Source organism: Daktulosphaira vitifoliae, unplaced genomic scaffold (assembly GCF_025091365.1).
Source record: "Daktulosphaira vitifoliae isolate Bord-2020 unplaced genomic scaffold, ASM2509136v1 Scaffold_4, whole genome shotgun sequence".
In the NCBI taxonomy this organism is placed as follows: domain Eukaryota; kingdom Metazoa; phylum Arthropoda; class Insecta; order Hemiptera; family Phylloxeridae; genus Daktulosphaira; species Daktulosphaira vitifoliae.
In genome coordinates this window covers 38,612,750-38,640,191 of record NW_026099575.1, presented here as the reverse complement: position 1 = coordinate 38,640,191, position 27,442 = coordinate 38,612,750, and the positions used below count along the sequence as shown (strand labels likewise).

The window sequence follows — 27,442 nt, the reverse complement described above, 5'->3', positions numbered from 1 at the left end:
CTGCGTCCTTTAAACATATATCAAATTAAAGCTTATTTTATGTACTATAAAATGAAAAACAAAATTTGTCTCGACGACCTATCTTCTATGCGCAAAAGGCCACCGTATTCAAAAATATGCTATTTTAACAAATTTTTTTTTTATAAATTAAACACTATCTACAGATTTGCATCGAGGCGTTTTTTATGATAGTGATTTTAATCACTGTCAGATATCATCTATACTGGACCCAACTATGTCAAGACCCCACTGTGCTGGGTTTTTGTTGACATGATATCTTACTAATAAAATGTTTCACTGCTGACAAGAAATTTTATTTGATACTAAAATTGTCTGCTAAATAATTTTAAGAATAAAATCCTATTATTTTTTTATCCATTTAGTTAAACATTTTTTTTAATTAAAATTTTTTCTGAAAGACGACCATTAATCTAAAATTTTTAGATCTATAAAAAGGTTTAACTTGACGGACAAGCCCTTCATTTTACACAAATCTTTTTTGACGTCATCAAATTATAGAAGAAAAGTTAAAAATATATATTTTTTTCAGTTTTTATAATGATTTAATTCTTTAAATAATTATTAATTAATAATTATTTTAAATACTAGATGTGATAGAAAAAAACTGAAGTCAGATTCGAAATCGATGTCAGAATATACTTAAATACAATAGACTATGTAAAATGGCTATGTAATTATATAATCAAACCGTAGTCGAATTTTCTTAGTATTTTGTCGGTCGTCAGTACAATGATCACCAAACTATTGTACTGAGCGCAGTAGCACAGTGAGCAACATTGTGTTTGAATATCAGAGTTTAGAACCTTAGTTTTTTATAGATATATTCTTTCATAAAATTTAAATCCGGTTCTTAAAAATAAAGGTTCGAGCCCCAATTGATAAGAGTTAATATAATGGAATTCTTACAGGGGGTATATTGGAGATAGTACCCCGTGAAGAAAATAAATATATGGTAAAGAAACATTCAAGTGTGGTAAAAAATGTATGTTTTATATAGCCACCACGAAAAATTCTATGAACGTTTCTGACTAAGGATTATGTCTTAGAAAGGGTGAGTGATATATGTTAGACATTTTTTTTACTATTCTCTCAAAAACTTTACCATATATTTATTTTCATAATAGAGGAAGCTCTATTCCATATATATTTTTATAATAACATTCCCATCCAAAGTGTTTTATATGAAATTAATAAGGAAAGATGGAAAGAGGATTGTGCGCTCCTTTAAAATTAAAAAAAAAACATTTATATTAGTACTTAAAAATATTTTTTAAAGAGAACAGTAAATGAAATTTAACCTCAATAGACATTTTTTTTCTAGAAAGGGATGGTAAAAAAATTTAATGATACGATTCAAGTATTGTACGAATTGTTAAAAAAATGGTTTTGGTTGATTTTTCTGAAAATAAAAATATTTAGTCCAGATTTGTATGTAAGTACTAAAAAGATATTAGTTTAGAATCAAACAGTTTTTTAAGTTTTGTTCCAGTCTAAATAGTGATAAATATTTCTGTAAATACTGTTTTATTATTGTTTAGCTAGTACGAATACTAATTAACAAAAAATTCTTACGACAGCATAATAAATGATCTCTTCAATTTTTTTTATGACCAGAATCATTTTTTCTAATTATTACATTTTTTATATATGCAATATATATAAACAGTAGGTTCATTAAATACATTATTTGTAATAGTAAAAACTAAAAATAATAAATAAATTATATATATTCTATTATATACAGATTAAAAGTTTGATCAAATTGATTAAAGGACATAGATTATAAAACGTTATTTATTTTTAAAGTAGGTAAAATTGAATATAATAATTTTAAAATATCATATAAAACATTCAAACAATAAAAAAAAAGTAGAATATATATAAATACAATCTTATGGGGAGGATATGTATAAGGAAATTTTTCGTATATATATATTTTTTAATATTGTCTGAAATTGTGTGCTGGAATTTGATTTTAGCAATTTTAGGTCTACATAATAATTGTGACTATGTTATTTCGTTATGCCTAGCTCTATCTAGTGTGTTAATAGTGAAATGAAAAGAGAAAAATATTCGGGATGATTATAATCATTATTTACGTATTTTTCATCACCAGATTGTACCACAAAAAAACATATGATATTAATTAAAAGGATTTTTATGTTTAGTATCCTCTATCAATATAACATAGAAATAGGTGTAGATATTTAATATTAATAGTGGTGAATCTAGAGGTATATTACACCAATCGAGATCTTCCCTTAGAAAAATTTTACATGATAATTACAGCAGGGACATTGTAATAATTACATTTGTTTGGATTAATAACAATTAGCTATATCGTTTTCACCGTATCAAATACCAATTTTTTTACACATTCAGAAATTTAAAAAATAGGTCTCATAATTGCATACTGTGAAATGACCCTTTTTAAAAAGGTCAAGATCTATACTTGATAGTACAGTTTTATTTATGTAAAACTCATAAGGTTATTAGTAATTTAAATTAAAAATATTATTTAAAAAAATATTAATGCAAAACAAACAAATATTAAAAATACTTAATTCTAGAAGTTAAAAAAATATTTTAATATAGAGTGTATGCGTATTTTCGAACAATGTTATCATACTCAGCCCTAAACACATACTGAAAACCAATAATACTTTTTGTTAGTTAGTTATTTGTTTTAAAATTGTTTAAACTACATATTTTCATGACAACTATTTTTACCACAATAACTATAAAGTTTGTATAATCAAGTTATAGACATAATACTAAGTAACCCTCGATAAATTTCAGGTCCCTGCCGAACAAATTACACTGTTTAATGTCAATTGGGTCGCATTCTATGTCTAGACTTTTACAATGAGCCATAACCTTCTATGTAATCAATGTTTTAAAGTAAAAATTCTTGTGAGAAAATAAATCAGATAAGATACTTTGGCTATTGGACATCGCTGTTCGATTATTTATACTACACAAGTGAACAATAACCGATTACACAAGTAAAATGTAATGTAGTTACTTTAAGGTGTGCACTTAAATGTGAAAAGTAAAAAATATTTAGTAACATCACGTCGATTTTACTTTTTAAAAGCACTTGTAATTTTGGTTTACCCGTATAATAAAAAATTAAAATATACATAATATGTAGATATTAGTTGTTTTTTAAACCATTACTTATTCAATCTTTTTCAGATTTTAATGTTAACTAAAACATAAACTGAATTTAAAAAATAATATGAAAGAAAATATTTTACATTTCACTGTTGTATGAACAGTTATGCATTTATTATTATTTAAAATATGAGTGTAGATGTAAATATAAGAGTCAATGTTAACCGAGCTACAATATTCTTTGACTGTTGTCAAATGACAGAAAACATGTGTACATAATTATTTAGTAATAGGTTTTGCTCTAAAGAAATAAAGTTTCCAATATTTTTTTATAATTTTTATATATGATGTGTTGTAAATGCATTAATAAGTTTAATTATTTAAACAAATAAAACTAATCCCATTTTTAAAAAACGTGCGCCATTATGAAAAGTACAAAAAGCAAACAAATACAAGTCAAAACAACAAATTAAACATTTACTTTGAATTAAACATATTTTATTTCATATATATATTATCTATAACACATTTATATTATATTTTTGAAAACTTAGGTGTAATGGCTGTTAGAAAATCTGAAACTTAGGAAAAACTATGCTAGAAGACTGGAGATATCAAACCCAGATCTTTCGCTATCCAGGCGAAAGTTTTCCACTAAGCTACCCAGCGGTCATACCTAATCCTTAACTCCCGACCTTATTCAGTGGTTGATAACATATCTAAGATAAATTTTGTTTTTAACAAGCTCGTATAACTTAATGTTAGATTGTGGCAGATGACTTCTCGACTTCACCTATAAAAACATCCCAATTTTACAAAAATGTTATATTCACTTGTATCTAACATATACATTAATTCTGTTACTGTATTGAACATTGTAAATCATATACTAAATAGTATACAGTATTTACAATGTATAAAACTTGTATGGTATCAACATGCAGATTTCAGAGAGGAAATATTAATGATATATACCTCACGGGATGTGTTGCGATGTTTGTGTACAGGTACATAACGGCAGACAATGAGAATTATAATTATGATAATTATTAGTACAAAATAAAAGCCTAAAACTATTCAGTGATTTCCAAGGTGAATGATGATCTGAAAAGATATGCATATTCTAATAAAGTTTAAAACACTACGGGAGTACAACAAAAAAACTACATGAGATGGAAAGATTGCGTAACAAACTAGATAAGAGACAAATGAACTGACAGTTGGCTATATTAGCAGGTAATTAACCGTTAAAGTCCAAAAAGTTAGATAATCCCTAGGATAAAAAATAGTATTGTTACAATAACCAGGGTATCGTGTGCAAATTTACTAATTTTTCAAATGCGCTCTCTAATTTTCTTTTTACTAAATAATACAATAACAGTTCACAGAATGTACACGTATAGTCATTTAGTCGGTTACAATTTCTCTATTTTCATTTTTATGGTATTTCACGAAACAAAAGTATTGCTAGCATATGGCGCATGTAAATACTAATTACGTTATTTTAGTAATTTTTTAAAAGTGTTTAATAGAGATATTTACTTAAAATTAAATTGATAACCATAATTTAAAATTTTAGGGTGTATCTGTATCATTGATTTTGAAAATGAATTATCCGACGGCTATTAACAAGTGACACAAGTAATATGATTTATGTCTATACTCGAACGTGATCCAAATTGTCTGCAAGGAATAATAATTTATTCTTAGTCACAAAAGTATATTTTTAAGAAAATTAAATTGTCCTTATTTTATATTTACATTAGAGTTCATATATAAAAATTTGAATATTTCAAATAAATTAAATGTTTGTTGAGTATTTTATGAGAAAAAATTAATGTTTTTATCACCCCAATAAGCTTACTTTAATATTTAATTTTGTATTTCGAGTAATATTTTTCAGAGGATCTTTATTTTATCTTGAATTATTCGTTTTCTATTTGATTTTTCTTTTTGACATCATAAAACTTTCAAGTCAATTTAGTTTGGAGGCACTTGCCGAGTACATTATCAATCATTTTGGTTACTGCAGCACAATGCTATTTCATGTGTCCAGTCGGCTGTACTTGGGTACTTCTGAAAACCGTAATAATAATCGATTAGCGTAATACATATTTTTGGACAATCTCATAGCACTGACAAAAAACCAACAATCGGACGGAGTATCAGTCCTTCGTCGTCGATATCATTGTATTGAAAACAATAAACATAATTGACGTGTAAGGTCGCCGAGCGTTATACTTGGGGTTCCATTATCACATGTTTTTGGAGGGAAAACACGCCATCTTAGTTCTTGACCTCGGCAGTCTTACCAGTGTTTACTAGTGTTCAAAAACACGAGTGTATAAAAATACCTCCTCTCTCTTTTTCCCTTGGCAGTTAATTTGATGTACGAAATTCTAGGAGCTCGCGAGACGGTCGGAACGCCGCCACATAGATGACCTACAACGACAGCGACACAAACACGAACCTGTAGATAACGACCGAGAATATAATTTTATGATGATGTCGATGGTAATCGAACGACAAGTGCGGTGGCGGTGGCAGTTACCATATGTTCGTGTGGTATCTGCAGGAGTAGTGGTGGGATTGTCGAGTAGAAAACGCGGACCAACCGGTTGCGCGACGTTGCCGGGTCGTGCGCCCAGCGACGTTTTCGACCGTAACGCGTTTACCGGCGTGCCGGGGACGTCCTCCTACCCGTCCGGCACAGTGCGTGTGTGAAACGTTGTATCTCTCTCGTTCTCACTAACCACCGCCGCCGAAGTCTCTCGTCCTCCTCCACCGACAACATCACTGTGTTATTATTATGATACCTGTGTGCCGTGCGCGTTTGCCTGTTGCGGTGTGCGGAGAGCGTGCGCGCTCAGTACGGTAACGTGGCATCCCCGTGATAGGTACTCGCCGACCCGGTGCTCCGTCAGAGAAGTGTTTTGAATTTTTTTTTTGCTCCCCAACGGGTCAATTGTTATACACATCTCGTACGTCGTGCGGTGTTTTATTAGTGCAGTGCTCTGCCCGTTGGTAAATCGTTAAATAAATTTTTCGCTTTGGGTAAAGTGGTGGCATTAGTGCGGGCGAACGGTGTTATTTTGGCGCGTCGAGTGTGACATCAAGTGTTTTCCCCGTAGGAATTCGCTTACCTAGTGTCGTGGATCGTGTACCAAAGTACTGTGACGATGAAGAACCTTCAGTGTTGATAATATTATCAATATAGTGTTATTAAGAAGTATCACGCGTTACGCGCCGCATCGGTGTCAATAACCGACAAGTGGGACACCGGCCGCGCGCGTCGTCCAGCAAAGAAGTTTCTCCTTTTAAACGGATAACCGTCTCGGAGGAGAAAGACGCAGCTCACATTCTACGGACGCCGTTTGCGTGTACCGGTCTGCTAAACGGTCAGTTGAAACAAAATGTTTAATTGGTTTAACTGCTAGTTCGCAGAGCACCTGCAGCTTAACGAGGTATGACCCTGGGCCGGCGGTAGACCGGTAATTTCCCTTAAATTTGTCGACCACATTTTAAGAGATATCAATGACCGTCTGGCATGTCACCGATAACATCGTCATTTGTTAATACTTTTCATGGCTATAGAGAAATTCACTGACAATATTAAAGAAACGCCGAAAGAGTGTCCTATTATAGTTGGCGAAATATTTTCTACTGTAACCATAACTACCGCTTGCTTTATACATATTATGATATTGTGTGTGCACGTTTATATGAGAGGAGAGTATGTATACAATGACATTATTGTCACGATGTCATAGCGATGTAAAATTAGTCTTACTCTTCTAGAAAATAGTTGTATGAAATTCCATAGCGCTAGGTATCTGACAGACATTATCACAAGCGAATTTGTCTATCAAAAGAAATTCTAGAGATGAAATCTGTCAAATTACTAAAAATACTGCCGCATATTGTTTGGATATTTTGAGAAGTAGTTGAATTTATCGCTATCACCACTATCAGTCTGTCTGTTGAATTTTGTCAACTATAATTTCTTTGACGGTTATAATAATCGTTCTTTGGAATTATTAGTCTATTATTGGATTATCATATAGAATGTAATCGTTGATTAAGCTTATCTACTTATACTACTTGTTATTAGTCAATACAAAATTTTACTGACTTTTTTTTTTGTATCTTTTTTTTTACGATTTCAATATTTAGTGAAAAACATTACTATAATTCCATTAAAAACAGCTAAACACATTTTTTAGCAAATTTTTCTGTTCTTTAATCCATCTTAGGCTAGATTTTTGTGTCCGAGAAAAAAATGGTACATAATTAAAAAAAAATATAGGTTTTGAATATTAATCTAGTTACAAGATATCTACGATAGATAGTAGTGAATTCGCTGTATTGATGAATTAAACCGACATCGGAGTACGTATGTGTCATGACGTGTTTATGAAAAAATTAATTGTTGTGAAAATATTTTATTTGTAATGTAATTATTATTTGTATGACTCATACGGCTTTACGTTACCGCAGCTACCCTGACGCGGTTAGTGGTTTGTACCCATAACTATTATTATATACCTTTTTTTACAGTATGTACATAAAAACTTATGAAAAGGGTGACCGTTTTAGGTACTCAGTATAACCTTTACTGACCGAACGTTCAAATGCACGCACACAATCGTTTTTGTTGTCAATACACACAAAGAGAGTTCTTTTTTAACGGTTTTTTTTTCATTTCACTTTTTTTTTAACAATTTTTGCGTTCTCCAAAAGCTGAATCCATTGTCTTGTTCGCATATTGCGTAAGATTTTCTTTTGTGGGTAAATAACTGCTTGAACTTTATGCGGAGGTCTATAAGTATTTATTGTTTTCAGTGCTTTACGAAGGACCACTTTACCATGTTAGCTTTCAGAAGGTGACTATACCTGCAGAAAGCTAACATTTTTCAGAATAAAACAGCTTCTTCATATCAAACAGATAAATGCGATTTAGAGTTCGATGTTAATCTCTCGTTGCTATGAAGAAGTAATAATCTATTTCTTTCACGTCTCATATTTTCCCAGATAAATATTTCACGTTGTATTAACAACAGTTATATTCCACCGAAAAATGATATTTATGTATTACATTTCCATAATATTATTTGTTTAATTCTGATTTATGTTTAAAACTATTGTAACACCACATTGTACCCTTAAGACGTTTTTTTACTATTTAATCTTTTTCATCGGCTCACCTGTTTTGCTGCGTACCACCAACGTCTTTCATATGTTAATTTCGACTTATTACAACAAGGGTAGTCAATTACACAAGAAATTATTATCATATAACATAATAGTTTATATCTTTAGCGCTAATATATAACGCTTATTATTATATTTTTAAAAACATTTTTTTAGAATCCAGGGCGTGTCTCGAGTTTTTTAGCCCCTTTATTCGTGTTTGCGTGCCAGGAAGTCATCAACTCGTATTGATTGTGTCCATTGGGTTACCGCCACTAGTATTGAAGTTAACCTAAAATTTCTACATTCACCTCGATGTCCTCTGTTGAACACCCCTGTTATTTTTTGAGTAACCCGAGGGCGTAACACGCTTCATGAGTGGTTTTATATAATAATTCCCTGACCTTGTTTTTATAAATATTTTTAATTTGTTTTTGTCTTCATTTGCATTGTCTATAATCAAAAAAAAAAAAAAAAAAAAACGTCCTAAATAATGGACTCGATTGTGTAAGGTTATTTATACGTCAGATTTTTGCGTTTCATTCGCGTAAATGTTACCCCATTTTACAGTCTCCCCTTATCGAAGCCCATTATTACTAACCCCCTCTAAATAATGTATGTGATACGATCGGCAGTGTAGCACATGTACGATATACCTCAGGATGATTTACAGGTTGTGCTGTAATGCATATTATTGATATTATTATGGTAGCTAAACTATTAAGGTGTCTTAAATTCCGCCTACTGTCTATTATTATCTAATATATGTATCTCACCCCAAAGCTATAAATTAAATCGAATGCGTATTAACAATACGTTGTTAAACCAATTGTTGGTCGCATGCCACACGTCATGCTTACTCGATTATTTACATATATTTTTCAAATTGTGTAGAACTTATGTAAATTAATCGACACTAAATTTTTTCTCCGAATTCTTCTAGGAACGTGTAATTATAAAAGGCGCTCGTAGAAAGTAAAATGAATTTCTTATTTTTTTAAATGTTCACCAAAAACTTGTTTTAAAAATATGTCATATACGAGACGACTAGAAACCGCGTTCACAAAATGGCACCTACTTTTCATAATAAACTTATTTTTAATCCATTTATTTATTTTTAGTTGAACATATTATTACTTACATTGTACGACACGTTTGTTTCGTTAGAGAAGTATTTGATCACGAAAAATGTAATTTCCAGTCAGCCTAAAACTTGTTTACTTTTAATAAATATCATTATGAAGTTTTTATCTTAGCGAATTAGTCTTCACGACGCAGTTAAAATCAAGTTGCCAAGTTAATTTAATTGAAAAATATATTTTTCGTTGTACTCAGTACTTTTTAAATTATTGGTTTAACGAAAAATTACTATTAAATTACATCCGTCGTTAACTCATCGGTTTAAATTATTCTGGTCCAACTAGTGAAATATCAATGGTACTATTTTATCTGCGCTACAAAACACCATATTGATTTTTTATAAATAGACATGACTTGAATTTAACCACTGACCTGTAATACAAGGTACAGATATATTATACTTGGCGCACAAGGAATGTTATATAGTCGACTCCGAAAAAAAAAAAAATACAAATGAGTTAGTACGCTAACCAAGACTACTTTATTAAAAAAAAAATATAACTATAAAAATCACCTCGGGCTTCTCCTGTGCTAAAGCACCACACCAGACGGACACATACCGGCTTATCAATCATAGGCCAACTACGTAGGTTATCATAGATGTTGACATAACAGGAATTAATGAATGTTTGTTGGGATAAACATTTGAGTTCACAATTTTATACATTTTTTGCGCGTAGAATACAATGCCATAATAGCCAAGGTAAACATTTTTTACTTACATCCAGACAACTAAATAAAATTAAAAAACTTGATGTAACATACAAATTATGTATTATTTCATTGATGAGTGTGCCAAAGTTTTAATTATATATTATTACTTCCTGATTAACTGAGTTTTTTTATTTTTGCATGATTTTGGGCGTTATAAAAAAAATTAATCGTTGAATATTGCAAATTATGTTTTAACAAAATATTGTATTTGTGCCAATGATATACTTGATGATGATGCCTTACATTGAGAATGTCATGTTTTTCTATTCCTAGAGTGACACGTTCAGACCAAGAGTGCCATTCAGTTTACCTGTATTTTAAATTTGTTACAATATCAGTTTTGTTAGGGTTTGTTATAACTCAAAGTTTTACTTCAAATCGTTATCATGTGTCTCGAAAGAATTGGTAAAACTAGAAAAGTTTTTTCTGTTAGTTCTAATTTTCTTTATTGAATGTGTAACATAAACCTTTTTTTAAATTTATTTGTTTAACCTTTTTCTGTAGTGTTGTGTCTAGTGTGTATTTTATGTGTTACTTTCTGTCTACCCTATTTTCCCACACCATTCTGAGATTTTACTTATATATATATATACATATATTAGGGATAGTAACAATATTTGAAGATTGGTTAATTATACAATTATTTTGTCATAAAGAAACATGGAACAAAACCTTTTCTGGTGCAGTAATAGTTTCTTTACATTATTTTGTTATTCACAAAATATTTACATTTAAAATTATTTATGCTAAGTTTCTACAAATACTTTTAATGGTTAAAATAAACTTACTTACTTACGGATTTTTTGTTCATAATTAACTAAATTTATGTATCATTATTTAAAATAATAATAGTAATCGTTAATTTCTAATTTTAACTAACTACAAAAATACATATTTTTAAAAAATAATGAAATAAAATTAAACATCGTATTTAAAAATGAAATTTTTGTAAAATAAATATTACGATCAAACGTTTCTTAACTTATTTAATTGATGAAATGAGTGTATTGTAGTGTTTATGTTTTTATTTCCTTCAAGACGTGTTAGTAGTATATGATTTTTTTTTTTTTTTGCATGCTTGATTGGTAACCATGATTATTGATTAAATAGAATAACTGGTTTCTTTACATTGATTTTTTACGGTTCCTTTTTTTGTTCTCTCTTCAATTAAATAGCAACTATCTTAATATAATTCAGTTCGACATATTTTGTTTCTTTTATGATCTCACAATATTCAGTGTAAATGTTTAGTGATCCCATACCATGTTCTAGCTTATCTAATTGTTTTAATGTTTTACATTTCATTTTCTTCGATATTTTATCTTCAAAGACTTTAGTAGACATTTTGAAGTGTACCGTAAACTTGAAATAGTACATTGATGTAATTACTTAATGGACAAATCTGTAATGGGTTAACTTAAAATCACCTTAAACAAATCAACTTAAAATGATTTGTCACTGTTTTGTATCATGTTTGTTTGATGAACGAATTTTCTTCTTCGGCAGGGAAATAGTGTAGTAGATTTTTTTAAATATGGCTATTAATTTAGAAATACCAGTTGCGATTAATCGTTACGTTTAATGTTTTTGATTAGAGAATCGATTGCTGCTTTCATTGGTCGTTAGATTTTAATGAGAAGTTCGTTTTATCGAGAATCGTTATATTTGAGAGTAAAAATAATATGGTCATAGTAATAACAAACGAGTGACGACTGGTCATACACATAGGAATTCGCAGGGCTAAATAATAAATCATTTCGTGTACACAGTCACATGTATCATGTGTGTACATACTGTTACAGTACTTAAGGCATACACGTGTACATGTAGATACGAACGTGAATAATGATGGCCGCAAACGCGCGTGGGTGGACTTAGGAACGGTAGCAGTGTGTTAAGTTTTAAGGGAACAAATGTTGGAGAAAAACGACCTAGGTCGACGCGTGTCACTATCGCGTCAGATGTCAATGATTAGTATAAAAAATTGAATACCCATCCAATAATCTCATGTGTGAAAAATGTCGCGACTATTGTTGTTGTACTAACCCGTGTTGGTGCGACTGAAAACGCGTGCCATGCGTGTAAAAAACTAAAAAACCGTTGTTATATTTTCGTGAAACTCTTGTACGCGTAAACTATTTTTTACTGTGTAAAGAATCCAGTACGATTATCCGATTGGAGGCCACACTGTGTTCGCGATCGTGTAATCTATAGATTGTTTGTATTTCAATGACCACTATTTTCTGTATGTGTAAGAGGAGTGGAACTGTTGAATGTGAATTTCCAATCCTACTCTGTTAGAAGCCGCCTTGCCCGTTCGCTCTGTGTGTAATTGACATTCTCTACCGGTCGACCTTGGCATTTGCTGGGCCCCCGTCACATTTACTATTATTGTCTGCGGCCTCATTCCGCACGAAACTTTACCCGACTGAAATCATCGCCATGTATCCTCAGATTCTTCGGTGCTGACTTGTAGAGTTTGCGAGCCGTATTGGATACATAGCGTACTTGCATGGGGCCGAACTGGTTAATTAGTAATTTGACTAGACGTTCCTAGTACAACAACAACGACCGGTATCTCCTCGGTTGTTGTTAAGTGATTTATTTTAATGTGCCCACCATCGAGTTGTGTATACAACAAAGCTCCGATTTTATAATTTAATTCGAGTTTCTGGTACAATATGGACTGTATTAAACGCCTCATTAATTATTCGATAAGCTACCCACAAACATCATAATATGGTAATAACACACAGATAAATACATACACATATACATGTTATAACAATGTCCCATTATGTTTCCTGTACATATGTATTAGTGCTGCGTACAACCTACTGCTTGGTCTTCATTCATATTTTTTTATTTATTATCATTGCAGCACACGAGTAATCCTTTCAAAAATCGGTTAATACACATTTTTTGAAACCGCCAGATACGCACTGTATTGTTTCGGTCTGGTTTATAGTTATAACACGTGAACGAGTCGAATATAATGAAAAAAGTATGTAAATTTCTTATTAACAATGACAATTTTAGAATATAGTCCCAGATTAATGTTAATTTGAAATTTCCTGTAAAGTGTTTCACTATGCTTAATAAAACCTTGTCGCCATTTATATTCGAAACAAGTAAAAAAACTTTTACTTCAAATTTCAGTACGAAATTAAAACTTTTTTGGAAGGTATTTTAACTAGTTTCCGAATTAGTTGGAAAAAACAATATGCTTATTGAGCTAACAAAGCCCAACACTTTGTGAAAAAAAAAAAAAAGAAACATTTAACTTAAAGATTTAACACTTTCACTTTTCCTTTTGTTATTTTTCTCGGTAATCCCTTAGAATACCCCTCGGGAGACTCCGCTTTGCATCGAAAACGCTATTTCAGATTACTCACTGACCTTTGCCGTTAAGCTCTATTGTCATATAGTGTGCGCATTAAAAAAAACATGACTATACTCGATCAATTATTGCAGGACTCCAACGGTAGCTATGCCGTTATGTTTTTTCTACGCCGATCACGTGGGGCGTCAAGAATGTGATGACTTTGAAATGAAAATCGCGTTGCCGACAGATTATAAAAAACATGCGCTCTGTGCAGTTTGTACTCCGGATAGATTGTACTCGTATTTGCGCATTATTTAAACTAATCATTTATTATTCTTAACTCGTAACGCCACGTGTTTATTTTCAACGTTGTTTTGGTCTTTTCCATTTTTTTTTTTTTTTGGAAGATTTTTGAATTTGTCATGACGAAATTGTACGTGAGACAGTAAGCTGCATGTTCCACGTGGTCTTTAGCGATATCTTTTTCTCTATCGTTTCGGTCTTTTGTCATCACTCCGGCAACTGTTATATTTCTTGTTGAGATCTCCTTACTGGATACTATCTGACTTGGATCCAATTATTGACATTTATATATTTATCATTGCATATGTACAGGTCAATAAACAGAATGTTTGTCTATACCCAAATTTCTTTTTGTAATCCGTACAAAATTAAATTCAACCTTTATGAAGTACGCCCATGTAGTTCAAATGTCAATACACATCCATTTGCCTTTCTTAGATCGTATTATTCTTAATAACCTTTTTTCTTTTGTCTGGATGTTACTTTTGCGCTGAATTTATCTAAGAAAAATGTTTATTCACATGGATTAGAAATAATTGTTAACGAAAATTTTCAAACGCAATTTCGATGTACATTGAAAAAAAAAGTTCTCCTGAGAAATGTTAACCACAATGAAATCCTCATTGTGAATAAACAAATATCATACTACAGTTAGTGTCAGTATAAAAGATGTGTTGCAATTAAATAGAACAAGGTTGTTGTAGCACTTTGGCGCGAGACAATTATCAAAATCCGTCTGGATTCGTGAAAATTATCTCAACAATTCTACTATCTAGATTTTTTTTGCCGTTTAATAATAATTATTGTCATTATACACCAAGTTTAAACGTATAATAGCAAAATCATGATTCCGTGATTATTAGTTGCGTTATAAAACGTGTTCGTATAATGCATTTAAAAAAAATACGAGTGGTAACGATTGCTGACGCAGTCGTCGCTTATACCAAGTAAAAAATATAGATGTTTGATAAAAATATTAAAGCGGTGGTGGAATTAATGTAATGGATAATTTTAAGCCGTCCGCGGTATTAATGTCGATTCCGTTGAATGACGTCTCTGTTAAGGTTCTCTAAGGACACAGAGGTGAAATGGATTTTAAATCGTATTCGAATTAAATACTCACAAGTTGAATCTGTTTCAACGAAATTTTACTAGTCAGTAGTCGCGTCCTTAGTATTTATATTTAACTGAACATTTTCTTTAGAATTTCTAAACCTGCCACAGTACTGTCAGTTATTTTTACAAACGATTTGGCTTTTGTAATTACAGAATATCGAGCGCTGGGAAAAATTAACCTCTCGGATACGATTGAATGTAATGACACTAATTAGTTATCAACTCAACAAAGTGAATTCGTGTTTAAACATTTAAACCATAAATAGTTAATAGATTCCTATTTAATTATGTAATAATTTCATATTTGTCAATAAATTAAGATTATATTGCTCTAAATAATATTCGCTTGAAACATCTTATTAACTTTAAGGTTTTACATAAATTCAAATGGCGAATTCTCGAGAAGTCACGTTATTGTAATAAAACAATATCTGTTTAAAACAGATCAGAGATTCACTCATCTTCTAATTATTTTAGTTTCCCTTGTTCTTGGATGGTGTTTGGTTAGCTGATTAATTTTGTAGCTTTGAATTAGAATAATTAACTGTGTTCAATATTCTAGAATATTAAAAAATAGAATATATATTCATTCGATATTGTTACGTATCGTTAACAGATTAGAGTAAATAAATTACTACACAAATAAATAAAAGGTGTTAAACTTTTAACTATCTGAATTTCATCATTTTTAGAATAGTACTTTTTAGTAGTCGTTATTTAATTTTTATTTTTTGGTAATGAAATCCATTTTAGATTTTGGTTTCATAATTATACTTTGAGCAAAACATTCGAACAATAGCTTGACTTGGCCTTGACAACCTGTATAGATATTTGATGTTAGTAAAAGAAATAGAGTTAATGAGTCTACCTATAATCTAAGGTGAAATTATGCTTAATTGGTGTTCAACAAATAAATGGAATACGAGATCCTATTTAAATAATTGTGCTTTGCTTTTTTGTTTCTCAAGGTAATATAAAATTAATATGAAAATCCCTTCGTTAGTTATATTTTGTTTATTTCTCAATCTCTAGAGTATTGAAGTTGGTTAATGTTTTATCTTATTTGATAATTAAAAAAAAAACAGTTCGCCAATATCAAATTATATAATTATTCTATTACTTTTTCTGTAATTATTAAAAGTTAAACTAATGTTAAAATTAGGACCATTTTTTCAATAAATTAATAATCAACAAATAGAACTTGCTTAACTCATCTGCATCAGACAGTGTATCCGCTATTTAAACTTGTGTCGGTTTGGTTGATTAACATGAATATAGTTCTTTATTTACTACTATTTTATGGTGGCAATGAATAATATTTTGACTGCATTGCCATGTTTTTATTATAAATTATCAATGGCGATTAATTAAACCTGCGGGGCATTACAGAACACGTCGTCCAATTCCATTTTACTGCATCCAAACAATTAGCAGTCGTGATACGCATAAAGAAATTCCAAAAACAACTGTTTGATTTCACTTGTTGCACTAGAAATAATAAAAAAAAACTGTTAACGATGCTAATTGTTAATTTGTTTTTAGGGAGTAAGTTTACTCATTAAAACTATTTTACTGAATAATAGTAATATGTTTCGATTAGTGTTTTTTATTGTATTGTATGTTTATTATTATTATTATTATTATAATCGTCAGTGATTAACGCCGAGTTGTAAAATTAATTTTATTATTTAAATTCGTATTCATTGTTTGTTGTGTCTTTTTAAATGGTTAACACTACTTTAATATCTCAGCCGTTAGGCCTAAGTACTGTTCGAGTGCTTTTCAAAAGCACTTGAATAATAAAACAAAGAGTATTCAACAACAAAACAGTGTAAAATGTATAATTCTATTTCAATTATCTTTTATCGGTTTAAGAATTTAATCAAACTGTATGTAAATTAATCTATTAAACTTGACACATGACAGTATTCCAGCATAACATTGGTAAATGTATATTTTATTTGTTGAAGAATTTTCGTTATTCCAATATAGAAATGACTGAGTGCAGAGTACATATTTTTTTTTTTTATCTTGTAATCGTATTGATTTCTTGATATAGTTGTGTGTGTACATATTATATAGGTAATCGTGATGCCGAAACTTTAGAAATATGTGTCTGTTTGAGTGTTTTCCAATATAGTATATTGTTATGTATATTATACTTTAAGACAACATTTTATTTATGAAAGAATTGCCTTTTAGTCATATTTTATCATTCATATATTTTCTCTTATATTTTATAGAATGTAGAATGACACATACAGGTAATTCTTTTTAATTAATCAAAAAATGAAAATAATATTGAGATATTTTTTTTGTCTCTTTAGGTATATGTTATTTTTAATTTATCAATCATAAAGTATTTTTTATGTTTATCCTTTATACTTTATAAAGGTGTCAACTTTATTTTTTTAAACGACGACATACATTATTAACTAGCGTATTTAATAGATAATGATATAATTAAGAAAATTTCTGATCGATAACAGCTTTTGGACCAGCATTTCAGAAGTTTTTGACACATTAAACCGAAGTGGGACTAAGAGTACGGCCAGGAAACGACGAATAATGATAACAATAATAAAATAATAATGATAACAACACCTCGCGTCTTGCCGATCACATAAAATGTCAATAACTTGAACCGAAATACTAGTCCAAAAGTTATTGTCGACGACTATATATTATTTATATTTTTAGACATATTAAAAGGTAAATGATAAATTATTTGTATTCATAATAAATGAAATCATGGTGTATTATTGAATGATATTACTGTGTGGGTAGGTGATTTTAAACGTTAATAATTCATCGCAAATGTAATTTCTGAATGTAAAAAAAACGCAGCTACTAGTTTTTGAATTGATCAATTAAGCTAAAAAACACGAGAACGTAATTCGCTAAGATGCAGTTATTTAAATTTCATCATTATCATTTTAAACGTCTGTCTTAATATTCAAAATAACATAATATGATAATTGTTTTTGTTACGAGAAAATCAATTTTACAGCATGTTCAATTGCTTCTTATATATAGTTCAGCATTTTTTTAATTAAGACGTGATTTGTCAAGGATTTTCTGGCGATGAAATCATTTGTATTGACTTGATTGTTCGATAGAATTTCTTTTCTGTGAGAACGCCAAAGAAATGTTTTTTGATGTATGCCCTCTGGTCTTGTGGTTGCGCTCGTATTAAAAAATTATTTATTTTTTTGTACCCATAAGCTGCTAAAGAAACTATTCGACAGTGGTGATCTTGTAAACTCGTCATGTTAATTGTATAAACGTTAATGCTATTTTTGTACTAAAATTCTTTAATTCTCAACCAAAAGTAGTTTCTATCTGAAATGTCAAAGTTTTCGTTTTCATGACGCTAATACGCAAATTAACGAGCACTTTCAAAACTAACGAAACGCTCATTACATTTTATTGAATTATAACGGAGTGGTTAAAGTAACACCCAACAACAGTATGATGACGATTGTTGACCAACATTGTTATTTTTATTGGTTTTAGTCACGAGGTCGACGATTAATTGTCGTAACCTAAGCCTACGCGCTTGCCACGTACAGTGAGCATTGTGCTTCAGAAACTTTTTGTTTTTATTACTCTTAACAACTATATTAACAGGTACTTGACTTCTCGCTTTCTCTTTAATGCCTGCCGGATTTTTTTTTTTACTTTTATTTGTTCTCTGCCGAGTGTCTTCAATTATTTAGTTTGTCGGCGAGTACTGTGTAATTAATTATAATGTTATCGTAATGGCTAAGTAATCAAATAGCTGTTAAAGATTCCTCGGACCGTTTAGCCGGATAGTTTTTCGGCGTTGAGTGATTAGAAAGCAACGAAGGGTAACAGCGAAATGACAACCTAAGAGAAAAAAGTGAAAACTATTAGTAGGTCGTTTTTTATCGCTTTGTTTTTATCGATACCAATTTTATCAAGACTTGTGTGTAACCAATGACTAACATTATAATGAAATTATCATTTGTTTTTCGACCGATTCCCAGCCCAATTATTCATGCAGACATTTTTTTTAACAATATGAGATATCCGCTTTACCTGTTACCATATAATAACGAGCTAGTGATCATACGTGTCTTCCTATTCTCGTTTGTTCATTACCACCGAGTACGTGTCGTCGAGAGTTTAAAAAATATGAAACACATTTCCGGGTAATGACATAGTTTAATTGTTTCGATAATACTGCTGAAATTAGATTGCGCATAAAAAAACAATCTAACGATAATAAGGTTGTCTATGTTTGTTGTACACTGTCCGCGGCGGTAGTATTGCTCAGACTCTAAACGGCGTTGCAGATCGAGCAACGTGTAATTAACGTCCGAGAGTGTTAACTAATTATTATTATTGTTGTTAAGTACTTTGTGGGTGTCAACAGTTTGACGGCATTCGACACAACGCTAATTGGGTGTCCGCAGTAGGTTTTCCTTTTGCCACCTCTAGTTCCGCCTGACGATTTCTACACAATTTATTTTGCGTCCGGTACCGCCTCCCTCAGAATCAACTACAGGACTCGTTAATAATTTCATTGTTGTTATTATTCCATGGTAAAATATACGGGCCTTTGGCCAACTTGGCTCCGGTTCAGTACGTTTAATATTAATGTCATTTAACGACTTTGCCGTATAATAACGCATGTACATTGCACGGCGCTCACGATAAGGGGCGGTCAATCAATTTGGTTTATGACGCGTAAAAATAACAAGACCCGCTCTGTACTTTTTGAAAACATTTATATCGTGTGAAATAATCATTTTTTATCTGTTTCAGGAGTCATGAAGTGACAACACTCTCGGGCCTGAATGGAATGAAGGAATCCACAGGCTTATTCGGCGACCCGGTAAGTGTTTTACGATATTCATTTTCTATTCTCTGACGCCCAAATACATTTTATCACTTTTTCGGCATTTCCTGCGAGGCGGCAGTTAGATTTTGTTCAACTCCGGTAATCGCCATTAACAATGTTGAATCGCACTAAACTGGTTTTTCAGTTAAAATACTATAAAAAAAAAAAAAAAAAATACTCTCACAAAAAACTGGTTTATTAACATTATTTTCCCGCCAATACCTTTGATACACATATTATTTCAAACATGAGTGTGTGATGGTCCTGTCGTTTTTAAATTGGTCAATGTTTTGTTTTTTATCTTATACGCCTTTCACACCTATTAAGGTACGCGCATAATCTATAATCGTAGAGGTCCAACGATATAAGAGAAAAAAATCCCTAGTCCTGAAACTTTACGAATAAAATGTTTTTGAAATTTACTTCGAACACAGGAGTAGTTAAAAAAAAATAAATCATAGTAAAAGAGTGGAATGATAAGTAAAATGGCCTATTGACATTTTTCAAGCGTTGGGAAAATGTTGTCAACTACTTAGCATCTTTGATTTACCTATAAAATAAAACTTTAATTTGTATAAGTATATTTTTATCGACCCATGTAATTAAATATATAAAAGCAATAAAATGTCAAGTTTTAAATGGAACTTGCATCTATTCATTGACTTTGGTTTACCTGTAATTACTATATTTCAGTGGAATGATGTATTGATTTTACCCAGTAAAACAACGTGCGGTTATAAATAATATTTATGTAGTAAATTATGTTATTCACAGCGGCATTCCTATTAGTTGGCAGCTATTGAAATTGCTTCAGCAATCACAATGGCAATTAAAAAGCGAATTTCATCAGTGAGCACCGTAGACATTCGGTTCTACATGCAAATACGATTTTTTTAATTTAAAGGTTATCTCGAATTTTATTTAATTGGTCAACGTTGTGCGTATTGTTTTATTGGAGGTAAAAAAAAAACACGATAACGCAGAAACACGAGACATACCGTGTGAAATTCTACCGATGNGCAAATACGATTTTTTTAATTTAAAGGTTATCTCGAATTTTATTTAATTGGTCAACGTTGTGCGTATTGTTTTATTGGAGGTCAAAAAAAAACACGATAACGCAGAAACACGAGACATACCGTGTGAAATTCTACCGATGGCGGCGCCTATTTTTCTAATTTTTTACTCATCCGACCTAATTTTGGTGCACCGTTTTATTATTCACGTGAATACGGTTCATTTTTTTCGAAACCAACTGACGTGTTGCGTCTCGGACACAACTCTCTTTCCGTTGACTTGCCACTTGCTCTCCATGCGACACGCACGTTCACTTTTTGCCCCTCTTTGTCAACGTTCTACAAGGAAAAAAATGCACCTGCGTTGTGTTTCGCCGTTCAAACAATCATAATCAAGCGGTCGTTTTGTATTGGCAATAAATTCATCATCGCATTAATTTGGGCTGAACTCGACCGCGGTTCTGTTTCACATACCAGTGATTATCCGGTGTATTGTACAGGTATAGTTCGACTTCTTCCGAAGTACACGATCGTGCAGTCCGAATGAAACTCTGGTCGGTGTGTATTGTTTGGATACGTTTAATTCCGTCGGTGTTATTACCGAGAGGGGAAATTCGTGAACCGAATCAACGAACGCCGCGTGTGTGTTGTCTTCAACAATACCACCCCCACCGCCACCATCACCACACCGGAAAATAGACAATATCATCGCGGACCAAGCGTTAATTACTCCCCTTCCCCCTCCCCTATTACGATTAATTTACTCGTGCGCGCATCCTTGTTTCGTCGCTCCAAGGAAAAACCACCGCAAATACCAACACTCGAGTAAACATAATATTATAATTTGAAAAACAGTGTTCTCGGAGAAAACCGGCAATTACCCACGTCGTGGGTCAATCTCATTGGAATCGTTTGTATTACTAACTCGTAGTGCACGTTTCCCGAATCTCGTCTGCTGTGTACACCAGTTATAAAAAACACCGTCTCCCGGAAACCTACACGGAATATGATGTGTACAACGAGTTTTCGGGCAACCGTTCAAAACGTGCGTAGTTTATGTTACCTGAACACTGTTGGCGCATATTGTAGTGGAGAAAGATGAGTAGATACGACTTTTTCCTTAATCGCTCAGTATCCGTGTGAATTTCTTAATGGTCCAACTCTCGTTCAACACACAACGACTATTGTTTACTGTTAGTTTATACCTTTTATCTCGTAGTATCGCCTTGAAAATAACTTCGGGTGCCGCCGTTCGCGCCAAGACGAGTCTGTCGATAATAACGTTTTTTAATCGAAACAATGAATCGCGTGTCATCCGCCAACTAGTCGAAATCGCTCTTTTGTGCTCGGCACACTATGACAGCGTGTTGGCTGTGCCGGTAAGTTTCATTGTTTAGTAATTATCTATCGGAAACGTGACGTTTTGCAAAATAATCTGCCCATAATTTCCCCCCTCCCAAATATAAACAAACGATGATCTGTACTGGGTGTATGTTTTTAGATAATTGCGAAACGTTTCCGCGAAATCAAGAACATTTCCAAGACCATTCGTGATGGCAGTAGTAACATGTGTTTTTTTTTTTCGTTGTAATTGCCCTTGAACAATGGAAAAAGCGTACGCGAGGAGGGCGTTTAGTCGGCGGCCGACTCGGTGTTTTCAAGTGTTCCCAAACTTATATTTATTACTGTTGTGTGTTTAACCAGCGTCGCCGTATAACAATATAAATTGTATTGTGTTGGACAAATTGGACAGAAGAACGTGTACGGAGTAGTTTCGCTTTGTTTGGGCTAATTGAGTTTTTAACCGAAAAGTACATTGACCCCCCGCGTTTTTGTGCCCGTTCGCGTCTCTCGTGTAATATTTCATATGTCCTTATTGTTGCGCTTTTCGAATAATGTGTTTCAAAAAGCAATTATTAGGTAAATGGAAACGTGATGTACGCGCTTTGCTCTGTATCGGAAGACTTGTCCTCCCACGCGGCGCTGTTCGACCTGACAAGTCGGGCCACGACAGTCATAAATCATTTGTCGATACGAACGCCGTTAATTGTGATTTATCGCAAAAACATACATAATATATTTGAAAAAATTATAATAAACACAATAAGTCGTGTGCCAATTTAACGGGTTGACCGATGATTTTTTTTGTTTATTCGCTGGGCGATTGTGTTTTTTAACGAGGGGTGGTCACCCAACAGCCTAAAACACAATACACACGGCGATGCGAGTGGACCGCATTACGAAAACGAGTTAAAAACGTCCGTGGCCTTGGATAATGATAATATATATATATATAGGGTGTTGAGTAAGTTAGGAAACAGTTAAATTGTTACAAACAATGAGTACAATAGAAATTCGTTTCCTTATTTACTGAACACTCTGTATATACACACACCATTTGCATGTTATCCGACCAAAGAAGCGAAATCAAGAATGGGATTGTTGTGACGAAATTATTAACGAATTTACCGATTTCGTATAGTTTTTTTTAAGTATAAACAACTCGATGAAATAGTTTGCCGGTGAGTGTTGGACGTGGAAAAAATAAATAAATAGTCGTCGCCAGGAACCAGTATTTTATTGGTATATGAATGACTCGCCGGTAGTCACGAAATTCACTATGCATAGCCGTCGGTGGTTTTGCCCGTTTTTTAATGTGTTTTTCTGGTGGATTTCCGAGAATAATATATTTTTATTATGGTAGATTTTTATTTCTAGACTGCCGCCTCCGAGTTTGACAGGAATATTAGGAGTGAATGTAATATTTCATATTGGAAACTTTTTATGGCGGTTGGTTTCGGTGTTGGGGGCCCCTATGGAGAATCCGTCAAACGAAGAAATCCATAGAGTCGTTCTCTCGGTAACTGGGCTGTTTCGAAAGAAATAATTAATCGCTGCGGTTTTGCCAAGTCGAAAGTCCACACGATCTGTTGTGTATGGAAAAATAACAATAAAACAGTCGTTGAACTTGCGACAAGCCGGTGGCGTTTGATTTATAATGCCAACAGGCAATGATAATAATTATAATAGACGCGTTTGAATGAATTACACGGTCGTCAGGTGTGTGACGACCTCTCCTCCGGTAACCGTAACAGTTCATACGGTTGTCGAAGAGGAGAGACGCACCGCAGTCTATGGTATTTGTCGTTTTTGCTTAATTTCCTACCGTTTGCTGGTTCGGTCGTGTTGCGGCTCTCAGCAATAATAACGTCGTGTACGTCGAGGTCCGACTCCGCCCAAATGTGTGTCGATTAAATGATTTTCGTTGATTTTTTACCCGGCGCTACGGCGGTTTCTCGTCAGTAAAAAAACATCTTTACACCCAACTCATTATCATAAACAGCGGACGAGGCGCCTTGTCCGTTGTGATTCCGTGTAGTATTTGCACAGTGCCTTCTGTGTTTTCCGTCGGGCGCGTTCAATTATCGGATTCCGTGCACACTAATAGCGTTTAGATGTTTTTTTAGGAATCGGTGCATCCAAATCACAGTGATCGAGTCGTTTTTAACTCTCCAAATAACGTCTCGTGTGTCCAGTGCCGCTCGAGCAACGCGACGGCGTTGTAAATTTGCAATATTTTACTGTAATCGGCGCAAGACAACAAGTTACTGTACAATTCTAATAAATTGCCGACTACGCAAATTATCGCCACGTGTTGTTCGATATTTTTTTTTTACAAAATCATGTCGGTACTCGGTGAAATTTTACAGAAAATCGTACGTTGTGTCGAGGCGCTCGGTATTGCCGTGGAAAATGTTTTTTTTATTGAAAAAGTATAGTCTTGAAATAAAATTAAAAGAGTTCTATGAGGTCAAGGCCGTGTCGAACACGTTTTTTTGTTTTCGTGAAATCGCTACTCCGTTCCACAGGCACCGCAATAACAACAGGCGGTTAAAAAATAACTATTATCTTTTAGTTGTCTTAACACGGTTATTATTGATACGGACGTTATTTTATCACTCGCTGGAGTGTCCAGTGCTGTTCGGTTAATTTTACCAGACAGCGTAAGTGACCATTAAACACACTTTTCGGCCAATAATTACATAGAAACACACACAGTCCATTGAAACGGCCTAACGGATCTTTACTCGCTAATCAAATGGTTAACGAGCACATCAGACAGGTCGCGGTACTGTTACGAAAAGCCGCCGATAGGTTCTCATGCGTCACAATGGTTTCGCCCGCACAGATTTCGGTCGGTGCGATACTTCTGACGCATAGTATTTTTCTACGCTTTTACCGGTGCAACGAATTGCCGGCCGTTATGATCTCCAGTACGGGTCGCCGCATTGCCGAGGAAATGTAGGTAACCAAAGTACACGGTGGCCATGGCGATGTCCTCTGAGCGGACCGGTAGGACGCGCGAAAAGGGTAGAACCGGTTGTGGGGTAATCTGTTATGTATACAAACAGTACACCGTCGCGTTGGACGCGGTGCGGCCGTCGACTAGCCATTCGCGTCCTCCAACCTTGCTCTACAGATGACCCTCGTCCGCGCGCGCACATTCTTGCCGGATTATTGGAATTCCACACACCTGTACGCCCTACCCGTCGTAATACGCGGCGGTGGTGGGGAGTAACTCAGTCTGTTCTCCGTCCGCCGTCGCGGTCGTGGTCGTCGTCATCGTCGGCGGGAATTTTCGAAGCGGTGGTGGTGGCGGCGGCGGCGGCAGCAACGTACACGGCGGACAGTACAATCCATAGTCGTGCGTCGCGTACCGGTTATCCGACGTGCGCGTGTGTGTGTGTGTTCATTCGTATGTGTTTTTGCGCGCGTTCGTTTTGCTCGGTGGTCTCAGCAAAATCATATTTTTAAATATTATCGAGTACGTGACTTGATGACACCGCTGTGTGGTTTACGACGCGTCGAACGTGTTTTTGAAAAGTGATTTTCGCGTGTGTGTGTTTGAATGCCGTCGCCGCCGACGGTCGTCCGTCGACGGTTAGCGGTCAGTGCGTACCGCGAACCGCCGCCGTCGATACCGCTGTTCGGTTCAAAAGTCCGGCGATGGGCATATTCCGCTGTCCGTTGATCAGGTTCAGCCAACGTCGATCAGGCGGCGGTGGTGACGGCAGACGTTCGTCGCGACAACAGCTGCCGGAGGTAAGCACGACCGTGCGGACACAACCGTCGTCTCCGTCACCGCCGCTGAACCTGTCGCATCAACGGCCACAGACGTCGCCGACAGTGGCGCAGAGCGTCGCGTCTAATCAGCAACATCACGTTTGCCGCACCTTCGGACGGATCGCGCCAAAAGTCAGTATTTTTTTTTAATATTTCTAGAGGCTAAATAAGTCCAAACTCAATACGTGATTAGCATTGACGCGTTCGTATCAGTAAACCCTAAAAAATTGTACACGGCCCGGGTAGGATTTGACGTCGTAAGTAATATAACATTCGAAAACGGATTTCTAATAAACATGGACGACATAAACGAGTGAAAAAGCGTTTTTTTTTCTTTTTCCGTCGACCATAAAGAAGTTCTTTCAACGGGGTAATCCTCGTAGGAACATAAGACGCGGTAAAAAAACATTACAACGAATCTCATTGATATGCGTTTTTATATCAACACACCGAATACTTCCGGGTGTGGCCTCTGATGATAATAGTTGTCGTTCGATGAGAATCGCTGATTTTCCCGGAGCGCTACTCAAGTAATAAATAATTGATCGAACGCAGTCATTATTGGCACACACAGTTACGGTCATAAGATTTCGCGTAACGCGTTAGTTTTGGTGCGAAAAGAAGAAGGGGAGGGTCAGAACGCATGGAGTGCATTCTTATTAAATATTCGGAGAAATATAAAACACATTAAGTGTTTTGTACGGGCGATTGGTCGCGGCCACGTTTTTGGAATTCGAATGTGTTTTACGGGGCTTGTAATTGGAATTCGGGTGGACGTTTTATTTTTTTTATGACCGGAGCACTTAACGTGGGCTACCGGGAGAGGGTTGACGCGCATATAAAAATGGTGCAAAAATAAATTCCACGTAAAATACACGCAGCCAATTATCTTTTAATATCTGTTAATAATTCAATTTTATTCAAATTTATTCTCGAAAAAAATAACAACAGGTTATTATGTGCGACACAGTGAAATTTTAATCCGATCGAAAAAATCTATAATGGAAATTTCAAGTAAAAATTTACTTGTCAGCCTTATGCTTTAGGCGGAGCGGCGGTGACACATGAACCGCATTCGTTTTGGGCGTCGGAAAAAAAATCATTATTTTGATAATATCAAACGCATTCGAGTTATCTCAGCGGTTAGGTATTTCGGGCACCGGTTGTGATTACATTTGTTCTATTTGCAATGAATAATTAACGTTATTCAAGGCGATCCGAGTACAAACTGAGTGACGATTGTTTTTTTTTTCGCTCGGCTAACAACATCTCGTACACTAACTACTACTATTATTATTATTATTATTATTATTATTAAATAAGGCGGTGTGTTTACCTGTGCGCACAACACGCACTAGGATTGGAATTTCACGTTACTCTCCAGCACCTCCACCTGATACCGGCGGGTCTTGCCCACCCCGTGCCGCGGTCCGTTTAAATAATATCCCACACAATGTACTTGGGCCCTAAACCTGTTTCAACACGTGGTCTCTTAGCCGGCGACCATAT

General features: G+C 33.8%; 1 protein-coding gene and 1 long non-coding RNA gene across 7 annotated transcripts in view; one reads left to right on the top strand and one right to left on the bottom strand.

The window, feature by feature from the left end:
- Positions 1-3,583: 3,583 nt before the first annotated feature.
- Positions 3,584-10,876, bottom strand: LOC126905629 (uncharacterized). Its single transcript, XR_007704066.1, has 4 exons — positions 9,470-10,876; positions 5,003-5,214; positions 4,681-4,821; positions 3,584-3,931 (listed from the first exon to the last, which is right to left on the bottom strand). It is a non-coding gene; the product is annotated as an uncharacterized LOC126905629 (long non-coding RNA).
- LOC126905627 (apoptosis-stimulating of p53 protein 1) overlaps positions 5,972-27,442 on the top strand; it is a 63,372-nt gene continuing 41,901 nt past the window's right edge. Inside the window, exons 1-2 of one of the 6 annotated variants that reach the window (XM_050685516.1) lie at positions 5,972-6,536; positions 19,718-19,787. In XM_050685516.1, the coding sequence (XP_050541473.1) occupies positions 19,755-19,787 (33 nt within the window). In that variant the 5' untranslated portion in view covers positions 5,972-6,536; positions 19,718-19,754. Of the gene's footprint in view, positions 6,603-6,670; positions 6,872-19,390; positions 19,495-19,717; positions 19,788-25,508; positions 26,066-27,442 lie in introns of those variants that run through there. The other 5 variants (XM_050685517.1, XM_050685511.1, XM_050685519.1 and 2 more) reach the window with 5 other exon arrangements.